At 49.7% G+C, this 24713-nt stretch overlaps 1 protein-coding gene across 2 annotated transcripts; it reads right to left on the bottom strand.

Moving 5' to 3' along the window:
• Positions 1–15072: 15072 nt before the first annotated feature.
• On the bottom strand, positions 15073–22837 carry CHST12 (carbohydrate sulfotransferase 12). 2 transcript variants are annotated; one of them, XM_074919170.1, is made up of 2 exons: positions 22733–22837; positions 15073–17360 (listed from the first exon to the last, which is right to left on the bottom strand). In XM_074919170.1, the coding sequence occupies exon 2, from the start codon at positions 17263–17265 to the stop codon at positions 16006–16008; it is 1260 nt and encodes a 419-aa protein (XP_074775271.1). In that variant the 5' UTR covers positions 17266–17360; positions 22733–22837; the 3' UTR covers positions 15073–16005. The 2 variants fall into 2 exon arrangements, with proteins under 2 accessions (XP_074775271.1, XP_074775272.1); XM_074919171.1 differs by lacking the exon at positions 22733–22837 and adding an exon at positions 22485–22585.
• Positions 22838–24713: the final 1876 nt, after the last annotated feature.

Here is a 24713-nt window from a genome sequence, read left to right on the forward strand (position 1 = left end):
TGCGGCCGTAGCGCTTCAAATACGCAAACAACAATGTCTGATCAGAGCAGAGCCTTCCTATTTACAAAGACACACCGGCTCCTTGTGACGGGCACGGGACAAGCAAACGTGTGACATGTGGTCTGTGGGTGTCCGCAAGCCTTTAGCATGGGCAGCACCTCTGGCCTCTCCCTTTAGCCGCTCCAGAATGAAGAATGGGCCGTGTCGGCAGCATGGTCCCCCCACACCTCTCTGTGCCATCTGTGACTTTCCCCTCTCTTCCTCCCACATTCCCTTTGGGGTGGAAACGATGCAGATGCTGCATTTGCTAAGGCAGATCCTTGGGGGTCTCGAAAGCAGTCTTGGTTCAATGGAAGCTCACGGGTAAGTGGAGGATAACCTGGAGATCTGTCCTGCACGGTGCTGAGCAAGGATGCACAAACCCTGTTGTTGTGGCAATGCCACCTCTGTTTTTATGGAACCCTAGACTACGGGGTACAGGACCACATGTGGAGGAGAGGACACCCACTACAACGTCCCAAATCCTTCTCCTTCACCCTGAAGGGTTCCCAGACCCATGGATGCAGCCTGACCCTGCAGGGTTTGCCTAAGGAAGGGCAGATTCCTGCTGCTTCTTGTTGCGTGTGCAAGGGGGGTCATCTGAAGCACACCATGAGCCTTACCCCAAACACCTCTTCTGACCAGGCTTGAGCAGATCTCTTGGTGGGAATGACCTCTCTCCCCTGTGGTGCCAGAGCATTTCCTTGATCCGTAAAAGCAAATACAGAAGATTTAGGGACATGTGAGTAACAGGCCCCAATATTTAACCATCAGGTTATTGTGCCGCCAGGCTGAACTCTCCTCTTCACCCCAGGACCAGTGTCCTTCACTTACCAGTGCACTTACCAGGTTCTGCCCTGTCCCTCCTATAACATCCACCACTTTGGCGAGCTGCAGGGTCCAGAGCAGAAAGACACTTGCCCCTCAAAAAAGGCCAGGTCCTCAGCTCCTTACCCTTATGATTCCCTGCTGGAAAGTGCCATTTTCCTACTCCACAGTACTCAGCCCCTTGATGGGACGCAGGGATCAAGCAGCTTCAGCTCACAAAGTGGTGTCAGTCATTTCTGCCTGTCAAAAACTCTGCATCCCCCAGCTATAAAACATCACACACCGTGCTTCACGGTCTGGCGGGTGGGAGCTGGAATGAGCCCTCAGAAACTTGACCTCACAAGCTGCTTTTTCCTCCTCTTTTAGCTCTCAGGATGTCAAATTCTTACCCAGCCCTTTCCTGACTCTGCACTTCTACAGCCCCTTTGCTCAAAGGCCCCTTGGCAATTTAAGGTGCCGATTTTGCAGATCAAAGAGGCAGTATTGGCCAAGAGGGGTGACGCCAGGCAGGGTCCAGCTCCCCAGCCCAGATGTTCTGCACTGCCAACAGCATCTGTGAGTGAAGACATCCCTGCTGCCTCGCTCCACAGAAGCTGGACTGGAAAAACAGCAACCGAGACCCCCACCAAGGAGGGGATGTGGGGGAATTGGGAGCACAGGGTGCCTGTAGCTCTATCAAAGCAGGACACTCTCAAGTGGGCACTCTCAGCTTGCATCACACATGTCTGGTGGAGTGGTTTAATCCTATGTGAAGGTATCGGAAAGGGATGCTATGTGCCAACTCCACAGCTTGGCAAATAGAGGGGAAAATGTGTTAAAAGCTATGACTTCTGAGCATGTTCTCTGTCTGGAATCCGTCTGCAAAACAACTCAAATTTCTCAAAGGGGTTCATTATTCAAAACTATTTGCTGAATAATTTCTATGAGTAATTGCAGGTCTGAAGCTTGTCTGCAAACAATTCATTAGGAACATCCGGGCAGGCAGCTATAACTGTGCTCAGACTCTGGTCTGCATTCCCTGGCTGTGTGTGGATAACCCCAGAGTTGGGTGGGAAGGGAAAATAAACTTGTTTACAAAATCAGGGTCTTGGGAAAAAAAAAAAAAAAAGAAATTGTATCAGCTTAAAATTAGCTGCTTCCACAGATGCTTCTAGACATAACTGTGGCTGGAATAGTCTGGCAGAGAGAACTGGGCATTGGGGGACCAGCCCTAGGCTGCCACATCCCTGCACGTGGTGTGTGGCTCTGTCCTCCAGCTGCCCCGATGCCCGAGGCAGCAGCAAAACTGGTCCCCAGGCAGGGAGAGGAGCAGGAGACGGGGAAGAAGGATCTGCCTCCACCCTTCATCCTTGCAGGGCCCTGAACATCACAGAAGGAGCTGTCTGCTGGAGGAGCGTGTTGCAGAACCGCTGTCCCTAGAAAATGTCACCAAGCAGCACTGACAATTCACATACACATTTGAAGAAGGAGCAGAGACCAACTGGAAGCATTTCCACAATTCAGGGCTCAGAAAGTGCACAGTAGCACTGGGCTGGGTACCAAAGTCATCACTCAAGCTATGTTTCCTGCTGAAATCATGAAATAATAGATGTCCAATTAACTGGCAAAGAGAGATGCAAAGAGAAATATTGCTTACAGAGAGCTGGCACGGTGCCCATGGAGTTATAATAAGAATATTTTATTTTCCTGGGCTTTAGATAACCTATTTCTTTTCTCTCTCTTGCTGCCCCTGGGGCTCCTGAGAGTATATTGGTTTCTTGGAATAACTTTTCTTCTCCAGAGTCTCTAAAACCCTCTCCCAGCTCCAATGGCTCAAATATAATCTCAAATACTGCTAGACTAGTCACAGCCCTAATAGTTGGTGTTAGAGACCAGACTGTCTAACACACTCAAACTGCACCAACTGCAAAACAGAGGCTGTGGTACTCTTCAATAGGTGCCTGTGTGGGAGCAGGGAAGGGGAACAGGGGCTAGCCTGCTTCTAGCCTTTAAAACAGGCAGAGCAAGCGAAGTTAAAGCAGGAATAGGAAAAGAAAAAAAAAAAAAAAACAACTGTCCAGGGAAGAAACTATTTGGCAGGAAAAAAGCCTGCTTCACACTGCAGTTTCCTAAGTCAAAATAAAGCCAAGAAGGTGCCAATAGGACTAGACAGATGTCAACTTACCATTGACCTCCCCAGTAAGTTGTTAAAATCCAGAGACTATTGCATGCAGAAATTCTTGTGTACAGTGCTTTGGAGCTAGTACAAGGCACGTACCACACATCCCTGAAAAACACAACAGGAAAGGATCCAACTGCAGCACACTAAACTATCAAATACACATGATTTAGATTAAGGATAACTAGCATAAACTAAAACCTCTGTTTTAGTTTAAGGTATCCAGCAAAATAAGATTTTTAACGGGTCAGTACCTCCCTACAGGCGCCACAGCAGTAACCTAATTGTTTGCTTAACTTGCCATGTAACCACAGCCCAGGGTAGTAAATAACTGAAACCATTTCACTGTTGCAGTCATTAACCTAAAACGTGTTTTCTGTAATTCTCTGTACCTGTCTGGCCCAAGAGCATTTCCGAATCCTTAGAAACAAGTTAGTAGTTGTAACCTCAGGAAAACTGGAGACATCAAGCAGATAAGTGACTCACTGAAGATCAAAGTGTGACCCAGTTGCAGAACTAAGAATGGAAAACCCTTCGCCTCGACCTCTTAGTCATATATCCTGGCCCTTGGATACAGCCGTGTTCCTGGTGCTCCCTGCTCTTGGGAGAGACAGTGCAAAGGCATCTCCAAGACATTTACACACAGGAATTTATTTGTATTAAACTGCTACTGAAACAGCCCAGAGACACGACCTGTCAGTTGTTTCCTTCTTCCTTCTTTTTTATTCTTAATTTTTTTCTTCTTTTCTTGACAGAAATATTTTCTTTTAAAACTTTTTTTATTCTTCCTTCCTTCTTTTTTTATTCTTAAGCTTCTCATTTTGAAAAATCTCTATTTGCAGAGAACTTCACTGGAGAAAAACAGGAGATATGTCCCTAATGTGAAGGAAGCCCTTAAAAATCACCTGCTTGTTAACCCCTTCATTGCTGGTGATTTCCACTCTCCTGGGCTGATGACAGCCAGGAACACAAGGGTGGATGGCTGTGTAAATGTCAAAGTGTTAAAAGCCTTGCAGCCTTCCAGCCCAAACTCCTGATAAGCCTGTACTGCACAGCAAAAAACCCACATTGCTGTTAGGGCATCCGGCTGCCCTGCCTGTCTGTCAGAAAGCAGCAGCCTGCAGGGGATAGGGTGCACATCCCAGAGCTGACCTTCTCTGCAGCCTGGCCCGAGACCTTGCACACGTGCCGATCTCCTCCACATCTCTAGCAGGGGGCAAAGGGAAAACCACTCTCTGTCCCTCACCTCAGCTCTTTTCTGTTCTGCTTGTGTTAAGGAACAAGCAGCATAAAATCCAGCATTTTCCCTGACATGGGGAATGAAATCCCATTGACGTGAGTCAAGACACTCAAAAATTTGAAGCCGCTAATCCTGGGTTTTAATTCCCCTTCCGTGCTATAGTGTGTTTAGGAAGGCACAGAAGCCATGTGCCAGGTGGTCATTGCATTTGCTGAAGAAGACACAGCTTTACCTTCCCATAAATTCAACCCCAGTTGTTTTGTCAGTTCCATAATCCTAACAGCAGTTTTACAGCACACGAGGGAAAACACTCTCCAGGCTAACTGCAGAAGTAGAAATGGGATAGCTGTGATACAACTCCGAGCCAGAAATTCCTGCTGAGGAGCTAATACCAGCTCTATCAGTTTTGGGATGAAGCTGGTGCCTGCCTAGCACTACGGTGGGCTCTGCAGACACAGCCACCCCCTTGGAGCTGCTCCAGAGATCTTGAAGGGATTGATGTGAGCTCAGGATTTTACTCTGTATAGTGATGACAGAGTGAGAATGAAAACACAGAACACGACTGGGGAGTGGAAGATGTTTCCTCTCCTGACAGCACTGTTCTGGGAGCCCAGCAAAGCCCCAGTTCTCACCAGTGGAAGTCTGGTGCAGGTGCAAAAATGCAATCGAGTAACCAAAAACACAATGAGACAGCCTTTTCCTGCCTTTTCTTGACCTCATCCTTTCTCAAACCAAACACTGCTGTTCTTTCAGGGGGAAATATCCCCTGTTGCTTTTGACTAAACAAGAAAAGAAGAAAAACAAATCCAAATCCAGCTCATGCTATCTTTGGGAAGCTGTCTAAAAAGGGCTGAGAAGAGCGATGTCCCGGCGTCACGCTGTCAGGCCTTGCAGCTGCAGGACAGTGAGCAGCAGTAGCACAATGGCCTCAGAAATGCCTTGCCAGAGTCAGGAAGATCAAGACAAATCTGTGTAGTTTCCCCATTTTTACTGGAAAAGCACCAGACAAGATCCTGGAGGCAAATACACAGTGTCTAACTTGCAGAAGGAAGACGATCAGAAGATGAGAGAAAACTCACGTTGTCTCCAGCGCCTTACCCACATGTTGGTCCTTCACCAGCATATTAACTCCATCCTGATAGGATTCCTTGTGCCATTGCTCTCGACTCCCAGTACTACACGGGTCTATAAAAGGGCCAGGAAAGGAACCTAAAGACAGACCTTGCTCATGGACATCCAGTGGTGTTGTGATCTCTGCAGCATGATAACAGGCTTGTCCAAAGCAAACACCAGCAAAAAACCCCCAACAAAAATAAAGAATATGTCAAGCTCAGAGTTAAGAACAAAGTAGACAGTTGCCATGTGTTCTTGCATTAATGGCATCACTGCACAGAGCAAGCCAGAATATTTTAACCAAAAGCAAAGAATCTGTTTCTGGCAGCTATGCTGTATTGGAAATTTCCTTCCAATCAGCATGGCCAGAAAAAAAAAAAGCTAACACTAACAACAGCAACCTGATTTATACCTTTTGCTGTATATTGGAAGAAAAAAAATCCCAAAAACCAAACCCCAAAAAAGACAGAAAAAACCCAACCTTACTCCTAGTTGTCTTTTTAGTCTAAACTGACAAGCTTGAGGAGCTAGATTTCAGCTAGTACCTCAACTGCAAAGGCAAACTTTGCAAGTAGGCTTCTTTCCTATTACAAATAAAATTAAAAGCATTAGTCCCCAACCTGCAGGCTTCCCAAAAGTCAGGAACTGCATCCAAGCATACTGACCTTTTGCTAAGCTCTAAAAAATGTAATAAATGCAAAGTTCAACGGCATCTGGAACCTGCCCTGACATCTTGAATTCACATTCTCACTTGCTGATGAAAGATGCTTTGCATCTTATTTTAAACAGATTTGCTCCCAGAAATCGTGCCGTAGCCTGGAGCCATGGCTGTGTGGGGGGACCTGGCTCCAACCTGACCCAGCTTTGGTACGTGAAGGAGACCTCACCATGCAGCAGCTTCACCTTGCTACTCTGCCTCTACCTGGTGATGCAGGGTGGAACAGAAACACCGTTTGTCCTGGTCTTACAAAGGGCCTTTGTTTTCAGACGGGCTCCTAGCACCCTCACTTTCCCCAGGAAAATCTGTGTTTATGATGCAAAATCAATCTGAGATTCGCCTTGAATTGGTAGTACCTGTGGAATAATGCCATGAGTTCTACTGTCCACCATACACGCTGCTCTTTCTCCTGTTACAGCTGGCAGGTCTTAGAAGGAAACCTGATGCTATTTTAGGAATCCAGGAAATCCAGAAATATCAGATTTGAGGCATCTAAACGAGAAGAGAAAAAAAACAACATGATTTCAGTTCCATCATTCTGAAGCAGGGATTAGCTCCCAGCCCCACTAACCGGGTGTCTTGGGTTTGTGTATGGCAGGGCTTTGGCAGCAGGGAGGGGATACAGGGGGGGTGTCCTGTGAGAAGCTGCTCAAACCTCCCCCAGCTCCAGGTCAGACCCACCTCTGGCCAAGGCCGAGCCAATTAGCCATGGTGGCTGCACCTCTGTGATAACACGTTTAAGAAGGGGAACATGAGAGGAGGAGGAGTTGTGAGGGAAATACCTCTGCAGAGCCCAGGTCAGTGAGGCAGGAGGGCAGGAGGTGCTCCAGGCCCGGAGCAGAGGTTCCCCCCAGCCCGAGGTGCAGCCCCTGGTGAGGCAGCTGTGCCCTGCGCCCAGGGAGGGGAACGGCGGGGCAGATCCCACCTGCAGCCCGGGGGGACCCCACGCCGGAGCCCGGGAGTGCCCGAAGGAGGACGGAACTCTGAGGGCAGCCTGTGCTGGAGGATTCTGTTCCTGAGGGACTGCACCCCATGGGGGACCCACGCTGGGGCAGGGGAGGAGTGTGAGGAGTCTTGCCGCTGAGGAGGAAGGAGCGGCAGAGACAAGGGGTGATGAACTGACCACAACCCCCATTCCCTGTCCCCCTGTGCTGCTGGAGGGGAGGAGGGAGAGAAATCACGAGCAAAGGTGAGCCCATGAGGAAGGGAGAGGTGGGGGAAGATGTTTTAAGATTTGGTTGTATTTCTCACTGTCCTACTCTGATTCAATCAGTAAATTAGTGGTGGTCATGTTCGAATTGAACTCATGGTTTTTCTTTTTCCCAAATCCAGTCTGCCTTTTGCCCATGACCATAATTGGTGAGTGAGCCCTCCCTGTCATCTTGATCCACAAGCCTTTTGTTATGTTTTCTCCTCCCCACTCCACCACGGTGGAGGAGTGAGCAAGCTGGGCTTAAACCATGACACCAGGGACTTGCTCTAATCCCTGGATCCACATCGTGAAAACTGGCCGTTTTCTGCATGTGCTGAGTTCACTCTTTGGCTGCTAATGGTAGCTAGAAGAGGAAAAAAGCAATCAGGCTCAGGGATGTACAGCCCAGGGGATGTCCACAGCTGCTGTTAGAGCCTGACTGTCCCACTTTTGTCTGGTGGTTGCACAGCACAAGCGGCCCTGGGACACAACAAGGGCTTGCTTAGGAGAACTAAAGAATGAAACTGTGTTAAGAGGGAGGAATGACCATCATTACTTGTTTAACAAATGTACATGTTTGTTTAAACATTTCAGATGTGTTCACCTGCCCAGGGTTGCAAACTGATTCTGACACCCAACTTTACACACATGTACATTCACACTTACAATATATGACAGAAGTAAAGATAATCAAGAAATGCAAGTCTGTGCCACCCTGACCTGATGCAAGAACCTTTATCCAGAAGCCCTGCATGCCCAGACTCCTATTGGGTAGCCATGTTATGCCAAGGTGGGTCCCCACGGTGCACAGCATTACCCAGCACTCAGGCAATGCTTATATACACTCAGTTCATTGATTTCCCATTAGCTAAAGGTCACCGAAGGCTTTGTAAAAAGCTTTATACTCCCAGCATGATCATTCTAGGTGACAAATACTTCTGATTTACCCAAGAGCCAAAATATACAGAGTCTGAAATCAATAAGGCATGCAAAGGTCGAGAGAGAGAAAAACTGGAGACAGATAGAGGTGCCCAATAGCATGTGAAAGGTCACTGGCACCATCTCTCCTGCACTTCCATCCTCTGTGGACATTGCCCTGCTCGCAGAGCCCAACAGCTGGTGAAGCTGCAAGCCTTCTCCCAGCACAGGCAAGGAGCACCTTAGCCCACTGCTATTTTTAGTCTGCCTCTAAATGACCATTTGTTTGGTCCAAGCCTACAGGTCCCACCACCACTCATGAAGATGAACAGATAATCAGATAATGAATGGATAATCAGATAATCTGACCCTACATCATTTATCAGAACCCCTTGAATTTTGCCCACTGTATTCTGATAGCTTTCATCACTTAATTATTCAATTATTTCTTTCCACCTCTACTTTGGCCCCTGCTCCAACCCCTGGAAAAGCAAACAGGGCAGGTCTCCATGCTGCAGCAGATGGCACTTGGTTTCTCAGCAGCCCCTCTTGCTCATCTCAGCATTTACCCACTCTGTAGCATCCCCATTTTGTTTGTAGATGCTCTCAACTCCCCCCACCCTTTTTGTCCTTTAGAAACACATCCCCAGCTCTGTTCCACTCCCTGCTGACCACTCTTTTGGCTGCCGCTGTCTTTTTGACACATCATCTTGGCTCTTCTCTGTCCCCTGCACTCCTCCCATGTTTTCCACAGAGACCTGTCCAGGGTCCAAACAAAACAAGAGTCAATTCCGATGGCATTTTCTTCCATCCATTTTGAATTCCTGCAGTGACAGAGAAATAAACACTGAAACTGCAGCTTCTCTGCCACAAAATGTGGCTTTGCCAAAGCTGCGTGTGATCCATCTGCCTGGGGGATAAAACATGGAATTTGTGAAGGCACTGCCTGGTGGGTCAGGAAAAGGCTCCCTCGTTTGTTTAACGCATGGTTTGGGCAGGACTGGGAGTATTTTGATACTGATACAGTCTGACACTCGGATTTGGCACAGTCTGAGGATGAGAACCTGAGACAGAATTACAAACGCCTTCATTAGGCAAAAAGGAACAGCCCCGCTAATGCTCACTGCCATCTTAGCTGCTGCTCAAGGATGCCCAGCATTTTCCGAGATAAATTTTATTCAGAGGGATGGCAGGCTCTGCACCTCCCTTGCATCCCGAGCTGCCTGAAAGCCAGCCAGGGAACAGAGCAGGATGGGAAGCTGTGACCTCTGTGCATTTCCATAGTTGAGTCTTACCCATGGACCCATACAAGCCCTTGAACTCTCCAAAAGGTATGTACTTCTTGAATCAGTACACACAGTTTTCATGCCAACAGCTTCCAGACTCACCCTGTGGGTAAGAAATATCTGGATTGAGGAAGTTTTGCAGGGTTTTTGTTGCTGAATACTGCAGCCCTGTCTTTCAACACTCCCACCCAAGGCACTGCTCCTCCCGGAGACCTCCAAACCTCCCGTGGACATAGCTCACGCCCAGGAGCCCTCCAAAAACCAGGTATCTCTCACTCCCCCTTTATGGAGGACAAACAGAAGACAGTTTGAGTAACTCACCGAAGGGCTTACAGCAAACAATTAGCAGCACTGCTAATTAAAAACATGCTCCTCAGCTCTGCTTTGTGGTTTAAGGAGGAGAACATGGTCCACTGCATGAGTGCCTGGGTTTGTAACACCTGTATTCACATCAGCCCCTGCAAGGGAAACCCCTGCTGCTTCACATTCCACCACAACCTGGGGGTCACCGTCTCTCTCCAAATGCGATGGGCTTTACTAGCAATGTCCAAACCTCACAGTCCAGATGGCAAGGACACCATCACCTGAAAAGCCAAGGAAATAAAAAGCAATAGTCTCAAGGCATAAACGGAGAGCAAAGACTGCTGAAGAGCCCTGCTTCCCCTCTGGGGCAGTCTGCTAAAATTACTGCACCATTCTTCATTAGCACCTCTAGGTTATTTGTTTAAATCACCTTCTTCCGTGAGGCTTTCCAGAGCCTTTGGTATTCTGTGGCAGCAATTAATTTTCCAGTCTCAGGGAAAGTTCACGAAGAAACAAAAAAATCCTGCAGAAAGGTGATTGCTTTCCACTGAGTATCACAACAGCTTTCTCAAGGGGCCTCCAGGGCCTCAAGTGTCAGGTTTGTTCCTAAATTCACCACATCTGTTGGCCTGTCAGTGGTGAGAGCCTAAAACCTTGCACCCCAATGCTGGTAAACAGATGCATCACCCCCTCCCCACTGCTGGCAGGTGCTGCCCCCCAGGCCAAAACAAAAGAAAAGCTGAGGCTGCAACCCAAAGCCTCCCAAGGCAAGGAAACACCATCTTCAGGGAGGCAGCTGGGTTTTCTGAGCATTAAAGAGTAAGAAAGGCTCAAGTTCAAGGGGGTGTGGCTCAGGGTGCCCAAATCCACAGCCAGAGGGTTTTGGCACAGAAATTTCCCTCCCTCCTCATCAAGGGTCAAGCTGCTGATCTCTCATTTCTCCTGACAGGAACCAGCTGCTACACAACTTCTCCCCTTATTTTTTTTAATTTTTTTATTTTAAGCCATCCCTGAACAAGGCAAAACCACAAAAAGCAAAGACGAAGTGGGGCTGTGGGGACATCAGGCTGCTGCAGCCATCCCCTCGGGAAGGCAACACGGCACATGGGGATGCCGGAGGGGACACTGGTAGTGCTGCACATAGCGGGACACTGGGAAGAGACAAAGGGAAAGGAGCTTCATGTCCTGCAGGGAAAGACAGCAGGGCCCGATTCCCATCTCCAGCAGTGAGCCAGCACAGAAGAGGAGGGGGTGTCACTCACTTTTAAATGTATTTACATCCCCCATACTCCAGCCCTTTGTGCCCCAAAGGCTGGGCATTACCTGCAACGCAGGTTGCACAAATAAAAGCTCCTGCTGAGCACAACCGCTTGAGTGCAGGTTCTGGTCGTGCTTTGCTCAGTCGTTCCACAGGGCACCAGCGATGGGAATTGCCACCGGCAGCGGGTGTAGGAGACGGACCCCTGCTGCTGCGGGAGCCAGGCTGGGGGGAGCAGCAGCAGCGTTTGTCAGATCCCAGAACAGAAAATGGGTTTCAGATGGGCCACTGCGGAGCGGCTGCACGGCCCCGGCTCCCACCGTGCCTCGCAGACACAGCGACTGCGGCGAGAGGCTCGGCCAGCCCTGCCCAGCACCGCTCCCGTCCTGGCACCCGGCTCTCCCGCAGCACCCAGGCCAAATGCTACCCAGCTCCTGCAAGAATAAACCTCACCCTCCACAGTCCAAGCGAGATCCCCGATATGATTTAATCAAGGAGAGAGCAGAGCAGAAGAGCTACGTTACGCCTGCTCCAGACCCAGCACCATCCATCCTCCCCATCTCTTCCCCAAACAGCCACATATCAATGATTTTATTAAATCCCGCTTTTGGGTTTTTTTTCTCCCCCCCGCCCCTGACTAGAGGGTTTACAAGCAAGACCAACATGGGCAAGCCCTTAAATTCAAGCAACACCACTTGCTTGAAAGTCGCCACACCCCGCACCCTCCCTGGCACCAGTTTGCACCGCAGCCACGCAGCACCCTGCCAAGTCACCGGCTTTCCCGGGCTGCTGCGAAGGTCCCGCTTACATAAGAAGGAACAAACTAGCTTTTCTTCGCCACCCTTTCAATGCTGCCATTCATCCCCTGCCCTCCATCCTCCCAGTGCCACCTTGAGGGATGCAAAACACACAGCCAAAGCGCTTCATCTCACACGTTATCCCACGGCAAATTTTTGTTATCCCTGGGTAGAGTTTACAATTTTGTCCCCCTAAACCACAAGTGATTTTAAGGGTGAGGGCAAAAACTACTGAGATGCAAAGGTACCCATGTATTAAGAACACTCTGTACCCTGGCAAAGCCATGTCACTGCTGAAAAAGCAAAGAGCTCTGAGGCCTGTCAGGCCTTCCCTGGAGGACGTAGGGGCTGCAGGGCCAGGTCACACGCATCCCACTGTAGCAGTGAATGTGGCATCAAACAGCAAGGGACTGAATCTGTTCAATGGTTGTGTAAAGACTTTGGCTGCAACACTGAGTGAGCACTAAAGATGGTCTCAGTTCTACTCGGCTGGAAACATCTTGGTCAAATCCCAGGTTATTTTTGCATCTGCGCATCGGTTCTGCCTGGTTAGAGACTTCGTGCTGACTTTGGCCAAGTGGTCAACCCTAGGGAACAGCAAGCCAGGAGGGGAACAGGATGTAACTTTGCAGGCTGAGCAAGAAATGACAGAGTCAGGTTTATTCAGACACAAATAGGCTGCTTCAAAGCATTTTTCCACCCCTTATAAAATCAGTACTAGTATTGTAACCATCTATATTTCAGGATTTTTAGCCCTCTTCTGACTTCCAGCCAGCACGGATGCATACTGCCTGCCCTTTCCAATCATTCTGCCATTATTTGTCAAATACCAAATTCCAGCTCCCTTAGGAAACCAGGGGGGAAGGAAGCATAGCTGGTTGAACTCTTTGTCCTTCTTTCCCCCCCACCCTCACTTTTACATCATCAGAACAGAGCAAGAAACCCACAAAAAATGCACATTCCCAAAGCCAGAGGCTACATCTCAGTTCTGGCAACCCAGTGGTCTTACCACAAAGCTCAGCGCAGCCTGGATCCCCTTTGACTTCTTAACAATACATTCACAGTGGTGGAACGGTGGGGAAGGAAGGCTTCAAAAGAAAAGGGCAGCAAGGAACAAACTATTTGGAACCCAGAAGCCATCCACTGCAAAGTGAGCCCTCTCCATCAGAGCTTTACTGCTCCTCCCAGCAAGCGCTTTGAAGTGTGGCAATGGGAAATGAAGAGAATGTCAATGGCACCCAGTGTGCTGGTTGGGTATGTGCCTACAAATATTAAAACATCTTGCATGTCAGCAAAGGCTGGACTTCACAGGGTGAGTGGCAAAGTACAGAAGACAGAACCCCAATGGCTTCATGCCATCCATACGTTCTCCTGACTGCAGCTCTTTGGGAGGCTGATTGAAGCCCTCGGGATGCAGGCAGCCTGCTGAACCTTGCACACGGGGTGTTTTGGACCCTAGCGTGATGCAGGGTGGTATTAGCACATAACACTGGAATTTACCCCCTTTATGCAGCTTTGGATGGAGAGAGAGGAGAGAAATCAGTGCTTTCAAAGTCTCTCCCCTCTAACCAATGTCCGCAAGGAAAAGGAGGGCTTTTTCTTCTATTACAGTTAAATTTCAAGGCAACCCTAAGCAGAGGACACACTCTCACATCACATGGAGCAGCTGTTGTGCAGGATTTGCAGCCATTTTGCACCTTCTCTGCCAGTCACACAACCAGGACCTTGCTGCCAAAATCGATGGTAACACTCTGCAACCTGTTCCTCCTCCGCCCCAGGTGATTGACTGGCAGCTGGTGACCTTGAAAAGAGGCTGCTGGGCTCTTGCCTGGGACAAGTCATGGCTGTGAATCACAGGACAACTGCGGCTGAGGAGGCAGACACCATGGGATACACTGGCCAGGCACAGGTTGGAAGGGCAGGAAGAGGCAGAACCAGGTGCAGGGAAAGCAGCTGGAAGGAAGTTTGCGCAGCATCAGCGCTACAGTCCCAGCCACCCATGTCTATACATACTAAACATCAGTTAAATTTAAATTAAAAGAGGGAAAATAAATAAACGCTTTGTAAAGACAAGAGACAAAAACATCCATGCTGTATCTCTGAAGAGCGAGACAAACCCACCCTGAAGAAATGTAAATGTAGCAGGAACCAAGAGACTCCTGGGATTACTCATTACAGGAGACGAGATTCTCAACATCTTTCTGTTTTGCAGCAATTAGCTGGTAACTGGAAAAAAAAATGAATAGATCAACACTTTTCTATTATTAGTTTTATATAATGACTCAGAAACAAACACTTCCTTTTTCCTCAAGCTGTGAAGAGCTAAGCACCAAGACCTTGATCATGGCCTCAGGCTAATTTAAACTGCAAATATCTCTGCAGGAATTACAGGAGAGTGGCATGAATACAATGAGAAACAAATCCTTTGTTTCGAGCATAACTACTAGCAATTACCTTTCATTTACAGGTTAAAAAGCTTCACGGCACATTCGCTAGGAAGAGCATGCAATGCCAAGAAGACGTATGTGTACAGAGATTGGGAAAGCAAGGAGAGAGGAGAGATGTCACGTCTGCTGATGGCCTTGGAGAGAAACTGAGTAAAAGGCCAATGTAAAGAAGTCTGCCCAAAACATAAGGCTGCCTCCCAAGGCCTGACCCTGGACCTTAATCACTGATACCATCCACAGCCCAGGGAAATATAATTAAGCATTTCAGCTCTTTCAGAGTTGCAAGCTCAATCTGCAAAGCAGACAGTTTTTGCAGAGCTATTCAGAGAGAATAAGAGAAGCAGATTCAGCTGATGAGACACAAAAAGTCTCTCTAAAGCATTAATTTCCTTTGGGAAGCAGCCCACAGGCTCCCAGCACAGTGGGCAACCATCCCTCCTGCAGCAGGTCCCAGCAAGGCAGATGATTAAATCTGCATCAGTCATTTGGTATAAACAGAAAGGCAGCGGATGAGGATGCAGCATCACGAGCAGTAGCTGGCACTCTGAAAACAAACAAACTTTGAGTTCACCTTGACGCCTGCTGACTGAAAGAAACCTTTCAGATCTGCTTCCAGAGATAAGCATCTGCATCCCTGCCACGTCCCCTTAAAGCACGCACAGGAATGAGGACACAGGAGCTCCCAAGGGACCTGCACTGTACGCAGCAGTGACCAGGCCACCGAGCAGCACGCCACAGCCGGCTGCGAATTGGTGACCTGCCTTTCTGCCTCAGCTACTGCTGTGTGAAGCCTGGATGCCAACTTCTGGACAGCACGTCCACCTGAGAGCACGCTCTGCCCATCCAGGTTGGCCACAACCCCCAAGAACTTCAGGCATTGTTCTGCAACGGGATGTGAAAGATGCTCCACACTAGCAAGATACACAGGGGCCAAGAAACCGCAGCTTTTTGGAAAGTAGAGTTCCACCACCACTTTGCCGAAAGGTGAAGCAGTGCAGAGGTACTGCAATGGCCACCTGCCTGTCCCGGAACACCGCGCGGGGCTCGGCGTCACTGCTCCCAACCACCACTTCCTTCCTATAACCCTGGCAGCACACGTCACCGGAGCACTAGTATTTTTCCAGGGCTGTTTGGCAGGCAGGCACTGACCCATCTGACTGCCCTGACCACCAGCAGACGTGGCCAGTGAAGGCAGCAGCACTGAAACCCAGCTCCCAAAGAGATCCAAGTGCTCTGCAAACCTCAGACCTCCAAAACAGCAGCCCTGAGACAACACACAGAGGCAGGTGCATAATTTCTTGAGTTTCTCTTTTACTTTTTTTTTTATTCCTTCCCTTCCTTTGCCACGACACACACTTCGTATTAAATATCTTAAATATATTAATTTTTAAAAAGTATTAATAAAAAGCTACTGAAGGACACAGCTGGCAGAGTGACCAAGGGCAGCGGCCCACTGCAAAACATGGGGACATTTTAAAAAACAGAAAACAAATGGTAACAAAAAAACCTGGCATTTTTTGCATATGCACAGCTGGCTCGAATACCCTGGGCTCTGGCATTATTGCAAAAACAGAAGGGGAAGCGGTAGAAAAAATATATTCCATTGTACCAACCTGTATGGGGAAAGGAGTTAAGAGCAAAAATGAGGAGGCTTTTAACATTTTTGGTATTTCAGATGTTCCCTCCCACACCCACCACCCAATCACTTTTAGTCTTTAAGCAAGTTTTCTGGCTTGGGGTAGCCAAAGAGTACAAAATCTGCTTCATAAAGCTTGTAGAGCTGCTGCCTCCAAGCCAGTGGGATTTTGGCAAACCAGTTATCTTCCCAGCTGCTGGCAGTCCTGTTTCGGTAGCTGGGGGGGAAACGAAGCAGCCTGTCCACTTTGAGGAGCTGCAATAGATAAGCAGCATCCTCATCCAGCGTCTCCAGCTTCCCGATGAAATCATAGTCTATCTGGCACGGGTGGCACAGACGGTAAATCTGCCTCCAGTGCTCATTGAAGGGGACCATCTTCTCTGTCCTGGGATCCAGTAAGTACTGGATGAAGTCAGAAAAGGAGACTTTGAGGCCTGCCCCGAAGGCCTCACTAACGGAGGTGGGAAGGTTGGTATGGTTGGAGTACAGCTTTAGCATGGGGATGGCAAAACGCCGGTAGAACTCCTCATTCTCCAGCTCAAATTTGCTGCGAAAGGCAGAGATGAGGCGGACAAAAGGGTCTCGTACAAAGAGGAACTTTGTGTATTTCTTCAGTTTGATCTTCATAAGGTGCCGGGAGAATTTCCCGTAACGGCGCCAGAATTTGTTGAACGTCAAGTGAGTGCTGGTGTTGTGGACGTGTTCCCGGGGGATATCCAGAGGGTTCCGGTAGGGCACCCCCTGGTCCAGCAGGCTCTCACTTAGCACAATCATCACCCGTTTCCAGTTGGTGCAGGCCACCTTGGGCACATAACAGTAGATGATGCCGTGGCGGTCATCCACGATCAGGTGGTTGAGCTCGTAGTTTGGGATGTCATCAAAGGAGCGCTCCTTGGTGGGAAAAGTGAAGCTGGAATTGGCACAAAACTCTCGCAACGTTCTCTGCCTCTCTATCTGCAGTTTCTCTTGGTCCAAGCTGTTTCTGTCATTGTGCGTAGACCAGTCATAGCCCCGCACGTTCTCCTCTAAATTGCTCACCACAGGCTTGCTGGAGCCCTGGACGAGTAGCTGCTCTGTCTTTCGGGGGATAGAGCTATTCTGTTTCAGGCTTGAACTAAGCAGCTTTGCCAAAAACTCATCCACATCTGGCAAGGCTTCCCAGTCCTCACCTGCCACAATACCAGGGATGCCTCCAGGGGAATGAGGCCTGGAGAAGGACGTATGCAGGTAGAAGTGAGCCGTTCCCACGTTGTCCCAGTACACAATTATCAGGAGGATCATGAAGATGGAGACCAGCACCACAGAGAGACGGAGGAGCCGTGCTTTGGTCATCCTGACACCTACTGTGATAGCTGGCTTTCACCTGGATTCACCTCTGGCTTGCAGAGTGAGGCTTGGGATCCAGCATGGTGCTGCAGACCAGGAGCCTGGAAAGGTACCAGAAAAAAGAGTTAGTTGAACCCTTAATCCCTCCGGTTTGGAGAGAATGACTTTGAGTAATCAAGACTCATGGCGGGGCTGACCATCTGTTTTGGCGTGGGGAGAGCTGTGTGAGTCTGAGGTACCCATAGAGACCCCAAAGAAAAGAGTGTGACTGGCTAAAAGGAGGTATAATATATTGCGATTTTACCAGATTCCACAGCAATCATGTTTTTTTCCATCAATCTCAAGCTTCTAGAGTCATGTGATTTCAAGAGAAGCTCTGGTTTCTTTTAAAAAATAAATATCAATATTTCAGGCCAAGAGTTTACAGAGGGAAGTTTGAGAGTATTAAAAAAATACAATTATATACACAAAGTATACAGAGCCAACTACGTTTCAGACCTCCTTGATTTTTAAACATAATCTAACACACAACAGAAAAAGAGGGCTCAACCCATCAGCTTACAGTATCACACTGTGGTGCCATCTCCCCATGAAGATCCTCTGTACCACTGTGCTGAAAACAAAGACCTTGGAGTCATAAATATACAGCTGAAGATGGTGTTGCCTCAGTGGCTAAAGCAAGACCTTGCTGAGAACATCACTGACCTGAACGCACCATCTTACCCGAGTTGTGATGGCACCCAATAGATGTCACCTCCACGACCTCTCTTGGCAGCTACTTCATGTTGTCAAGAACAGAGATTACACAAATAGTTTTCCTACAAAAACCCCAAAGGGTCACAGGCCCGATAAGAGCCACACATCAATAAAAATCTAAAGGAATGATTACTTTTAACTGAATGATTTCTGAGATTAAGGATGTTCTGGTTAATCTTTGACCACATCCAGACTCTCGAGTCAGGACCTCTTTTCCTGGTTGAATATAATTTGTATTTCCATCACGCTCATCCCTAACAGCTCTTGATCAAAGACAGGTGAAAAATCACTGTTAAAAAAGCAGCGCAGATCTTTTCTGGAGGGTGCACCAGGTTTGGTTTTTTTACTTCAACCAGTCCCACCTTTTCACTGCCACCTGCTTTCCTGCTGACTCCCAGCCCCTTTCCACCAGCAAGCTCAAGAGAGATCCATCTCCCCACACTGCTGCATGTTTTCTGGTCCGAGGCTCCTCACAGAGGCAGGCTGGCAAACCAGCCTTGCTCTCTCCCCAAGTGATCAAGGAGCCAGTACCTAAGCCAAGGAAGAAAAACCTAGTAAAGTGAGGAGCAGCTATCTGGTATTTTGAGAGAGAAACCCCGGTTTGCTGTTTTACAGCCTTTTTCTGCAAGGTTTAACATCAAGAGACAAGCAAAAAGTAGCCACCCCAATCTCCTCCTCCCCTCCAAGCACAGTCCAGCCCTTGATTATAAACACAGAACAGCACCTACAGAGAGAAAACAGAGCCACCCTTTCTGCAGACATCCCCATTCCTTCAATAACTTCAGAACAAACCCTATGAACACCAGCTCCGAAAACAAAACCCCTTTGGGGCAAGCTACCCTGAAATGCTTTTCAAAATGAAAACAGGGGATCTCTTCCTCTGGAAACACAGAGGCTTCTCCCCAGCCAGTTCACAAGCCACCAACCCTACCCAGTACAGGGATGTGAGAGGCCAGATATGCAGAACTGCTGAGCTCTGACATTCCCACGGGGAAACCTGCTCAGGACCTTTGAAGCTGACAGCAGCCTTGCACTGAATGACTTGTCTGAGGAGCCATCTGCACAGCTGTGCTTACTGCCCAGGGATGCCAGACATTAATAAAGTCCTGGTCTCAAACACTAAACCAAAAGTATTAGATCAGAATTTAGTAACAAACAGGATCAATACCAGATACGGTTACATATCAAAGTATTGGCTCAGCTTGTCCAAAAAGACATAAAACACAGAACCAAAGGTTTAGGGTTTTTCCACCCTGGTGTATTTATTTACACTTTGGGGGTAGGGAGAGCCAGAAATTTTATGTAGCTGCAGCTTAACACGTGGCTTTGCACTGCAACACCAAACACTGTGTTTTCTGGGGCCAGGCTCTTACTCTCCACATGAAGAGGAGCTGAAGAAACTGCAGACATTACACTTTGCACTCTGCGGAACAAGAAGCAGGTATTACTCAGCAGTAATTCTCTACATTTAGGTAGTCAAGATTGACGAGAGAGCAGAACTAAGAAGAAATACCCAGAGAGATGAGCACAGAGTTAAAGAAGGGGCAAATTACATATGTGCGTCAGCACTTCAAGCCAAGCATCTCAGTCCAACAGCAGAAGATAATGGAGTGACGCTGCCAAGCCTACTGCTTGGCACACTTCTGGGTTTGCATTTTGCCTGAGTCTGTTCTTGCTTTTGAGTGGTTAGCTGTTCAGGGCAGGGACTGCTTCCTATTCTGCATGAATAGGGTGCCCACTGCACACACAATCCCTCGCACACTGGGTTTCAACGCTGCTTGAGACCTTTAGGCTGGCTGGAATGCAGCAACCCCAGAAAGCTGCATGGAGCATCCCTTTCTGCCATCCTTGTACCCAGCAGCTTCCGCAGCGTCAGGCAGCAGCACAGCAGCCCACTAGCACTTCTGCAAAGCTGTCCCACCCCGGCAGGGACAGATCACCCTCTCAGCAGCAGCAGCAGAAGCAAAGAGACACTGCCTGTGGCACACACACTCCTCGGGCAAACAGGAGGGCTCTTCGTCAAAGCCCCCACCATAATGTAGCTTCACTGAGCACACCCCAAAGGCTGGAGCCTGCTTTCCAGGACACAGCACGCAGGCCTGCCAGAGCGTTTGGCTTTTCCAAGACACACAGCAGCAAGCAGCACAGAATCGAAATGACTCCACTTCTATTAACTCTATCAGTGCCAGAGATGAACCCTGGAAAAGAGCAATAACACAGCTTAATTCCCCCTCACAAGAAAAATGCTGCAGGAAACAGAGTTACTCTGTTGACTACGATACATCCTCTTCCTGAGCACTTCATAAAGAGACAGCAGACTGAAAGCACAAATTACAGGTCTCTGTGCACATCAGAGGGAACGCGCCTCCATCCTCTTTGCCAGAATCAAAAGGAAAAGCCTCCAGGAGGAGCCAAGAATTTACATTCAAGTTTAACCCAAAGCCACCAGCCAAGAAGAACGTGCACCAGGATCTACACAAAGCTGCTTCTGTGACATGACGCCGGCAAACCGGGAAACGGACCAAGTGCTATAATCATCCCAGAGAGTCCCCTGAGCAGCCGTCCTATGATCATCTCCAACCTGAACCTGGCCTGGGTGTGAACCAAGGACTCTTCTCCCCATCCCAAGCCCGAGAAAGCCACTGAAGTCCGAGGTCACTGGTCCCATCCTCTCTTATCACAAGCTGCCATGTCAAATAATGATCTCTCAAACCTTCATTTAAAACCAGAAAAGGAGGATGTGTCCCTAACACCCTTATTGCAAAAGCTATTGCAGATACAGCTCCTCAGGGATTTGGAGGAGCCTGATTGTAACTGCTCTCAGGGCAAACAACAGCTCAAGTAACTTCCGTCTCTTTCTTCCTCTCCTCTCAGCTTTGTGTAACGACTACATTCTCCCACAGCATCTTCTCTTTGTAAAAGAAAGTAGCTCCAGCTCACTTACTGGAGCAGTAAGGCCTACAGAAAATAAGGCCCTTACACACAGCTATAGAGACAGGGGACAATATCCCCTCTTTATGACGGCAATGGTTTCAAAGGGACTGTGTATCCAAAGGCTTGGGCGCAGATTCCATCTCTTCTTGCTCTGTGTTTCCCCAGGCTTGTCCCTCTCTCACTGCTCCTAACTCCCCGTGGGGAAGCTCAAGGCACAGGTCAGGCACTAAGCACCAGCTCACCTCCTCCAGCACCCATTCGTTCTAACGTGAGAAGATATGGGATTTCAGATGGCTCACTTAGCTTTATCTGCTTCTGAAGATGGAAAGAGGTAGAATGAGAACTTTTAAAAGCATACAAAAAACCCCAATTCAAATGAATATCTCCCTTGGGGCAGCTGCATTCACCAACAATCCCTCAACCCACACAGCCTTCTTTACCCACATATCATGGCACGCACCTGCTACCAGTTACACTTCGGGAATAAGCAGGCTCTAGAGAAGTGGAACAAATTTAACCTCCTGCAGGTGCAGGAGAATGAGCTCCTGTCGGCCAAAGCAGATGGACACGGTACCAACAACAAGTTTCACGTGTTTAGCCATCACTCAGCAAACTGCTTCTCCCCAGCTTTCCAAAAAATCTAGCACCCTTTGCAGAGCAGGGAAGCTTTGACCCATGTAAAGACATCAGCAGTTACATTAGTATAGATGCACAGTGTAAGCAAAAAATCGGGCTTGCATTGCCCCAAATTAGCGTGTATATGCTAGAGACGAGCAAAAGAATGTCCTCATCTATGTAGTTATCCCAGCACCTTGCCCCCCATTGCTGCCACAAAGCCTGGTTTGTACAGGCTTGGCAGCACTGGTCACCTCTTCTTTAACAGCCATGCTTGGAAGTTGTCTCAGCAACCACATTTTTCAGATTTCCAGGAGGAAGTTCTCAAAACGCTGCGTGTCCTGTTCGTTCGTTACCTCTGAAGCACATCCATCATCCCCGGCCTTACAAACACAGGAAGAGTCTCAGCGGAGCCTCGCTGCCTACAGCCCGGCCCAACAGAACCCCAGAGCGTTTGTGCGTTAACACAGGGGCCAGAAATCAGCCCCTGCCTCCCGCACAGTCCGCGCTCGCCTTACGGGCACCTGAGTGAAGGAACCCTGGTTCTCCGCCGCACGCAGCGCAGCTCCGCGCTGAAGTTTCGTGCGCGAAGTTCAAGCGGGATTAATCCCGCTAAGGGCCGTCTCCGTGAGGCACCGTTCGCAGCCACGCTGCGCTGCCGGTAGAAAGGCTCCGCCGAGGGGGCTGTTTCCCGGGTTTGCTTTTGCAGCCGCTCCCGAGCCCAGAAGCGACATAAAACTGCAAACCGACCCGGGACCGCTGCACCCGCCGGCCGTCACCCAGCCTCAGGCCCAGCACCGGCGGCCGAGGGGGAAACCAGCGTTCCAGGGTGGAAAGAGGAACCGCCCCGCAGAGCCGCTGGCCGCCCCTCAGACCTCTGAGCGCCCACAGACCCAACCGCCGCCAGCGCTGCGCCCTACCTGCCCCCTGCGGCCGCCGGGGAGCGCGGAGCGGAGCGCGGAGGGCAGCGCCGTGCCCCGGCTGCCGCTCATAACCGCAGCCCGCCCGGCCCCGGCCCCGCCGCGGGGCGGCACCCCCCGCCGGGACCGCCTCACCCGCGCCCCGCCGCCGCCCAGCCCGGCCCGGCCCCTCAGGCGCCGACCCCGGGCCCTGCCCCGTCCGCAGGCGGAGGCCGTCCCCACCCCGCCGTGGGCGGCCCCGCGCTCACCTCCCGCCGGGGCGGCGGAGCCTTCCTCTCCTCCTCCTCCTCCTCCTCCCGCTGCCCGTCCCGCCGCTACCGGGCGCCGCCACCGCCTCTCGCGAGACGCCGGGCACGGGGGTCCCCGCGGGGCCGCGGCGCAGGCGCCGCTCCGCCCGCCGGCGGGAGGCCCCGGCCCGCCCTGCCGCGCTGCTCCGCCGCCTGCGGGGCGCTGCCCGCCGCGGGGCGCCGGGGGGCTCCGCGGGCCCGGCCGGCAGCGGGGCGGCGGCCCTGGCACCGGCGCCCGGCTCCGTCCCGCGGCCGGAGCGGACCGAGGGGGCTGCCGAGGAGCGAGGCCGGCGCAGCTGAGGCGGTGACTCCCCTCACACTCCTGAGGCGGGGCGGCGTTGCCAAACCACCCTTCGAGCCATTACGCAAGGAAAGTTTAAGTTAAAACCGCGCGTTTAAATTCGTTAGAGGTTGCGTGGAGGACTCCCGCCACACCGTAACCCGAGTGGGTGTTTAATGGCCCTGCAGGCGGGGGCTGCAGAGATAAACCCCCCCAGCACCTGCCCTGCGCCAGGGACAGGGCGAGGAAGAGGAGGAGCCCGCCCTGGGCGCGGTGGTGACAGTGCTGGACACAGCAGCCCGAGACCCGACATCGCGCCTTGCTGGAGCTCACAGTTAGATGTAGCCCGTTTCAAGATGCTTTGTGGAAGAAACCCCAGCCTTGAGGATTCCAGCCCAGCAGTTTTTATTAGCAGCAAATTATAGATAACTGGATACAGCAAGGCTAGAAAATGCTGTTTGAAAAGCCCGTAACAGTTCAAGCGCCCTTTGCTACTTTTACCCTTTGTCATCAAGAAGAATCAAGTGAAAAAGCCCAGCACTGAAAACAACCATGGTCCCACTTTGCACAGATTGGCTGCAGCCTCACCTCCAGCAACGATCAAAGCTACAAATGAGAATTCACAGATTCCACCTCTGAGGTCTCAATCCCCAACTTTTTATTAACAGATTCAAAATGTAGGTTTTACAGACAGGGAAAGTAACACATCACATGGCTCCACACTCTTCACAACAGTCATGGCAAATTATCAAACTCTTCGTTGCACAATTTCCCTTCAGAGATACAGCCTCAAAGCGATGCATTGAGTTTAGATGTCCCAGGCTTTGAAACACTGCAACTTTTTGTGGTGATTCAGCCCAGAGGTATTTAGTGGAGATGTATATGCTTGAAAATTTCCATTTTCCCTCACTTTTGGTCCTTCAGTGTTTGCAGATCACGTGCGGTCTTGTAAATACAGGCTTGGCTCAAGACCTGCTGGCACAGGTTTGTTTTACACAGTCTGTGCTTATTTTATCTGTCTCCTTTTTTTACATCTTTGTTTATCTGAAAAAGGCAGCCCCAGGGAACAAGTGTTCCTGACCTCCTACTTGCCATCACACCTCACTCTTTCTTCTTTCTGGTTCATAAGAAAAATCTGCTACTTGCTATACCAGCTTACGCACTTGCATTGCATCCCCACTGTGGGGGTTTAAGGCATTTTGAAAATACAAGTAATCTAAGCTTCCTCATCCCTAGAGTGAGCTATCCCTCATCTCCTGACAGCAAAGCAAGAGGCACGGAGGAATATGGAGTGTGTGCAGTGTCACACAGCAAGTCAGAAAGAGCACGTAGGAGAATACTTTGCAAGTGCTACAGCTCAATGGTTCTTCATCCATCTGAAAAAATGCACAAAACTACCTGAGTTACTCAGATACTTCAGCAGACCCAGGAGGGAAGCCACTCCTCTTTGGGGCATGGAGTCACTATTTATTGAGTGCAATGACCAGAACCACTTTATTTGCAGCATATTTAAAACGCAGGGAAAATACTTCTAAAAAGCCCCATATGGAGAAATATGTTGGCTGGAGACATATGTTCCAAAAAGAAAAAATCACATTCCCACAGTTTACTTCTAGGCGAGCTCCTATCAGGGTCTTCACCTATCAGCATGCCTCTTCTCCG

This window comes from Athene noctua, chromosome 15 (assembly GCF_965140245.1).
Source record: "Athene noctua chromosome 15, bAthNoc1.hap1.1, whole genome shotgun sequence".
Lineage (NCBI taxonomy): Eukaryota > Metazoa > Chordata > Aves > Strigiformes > Strigidae > Athene > Athene noctua.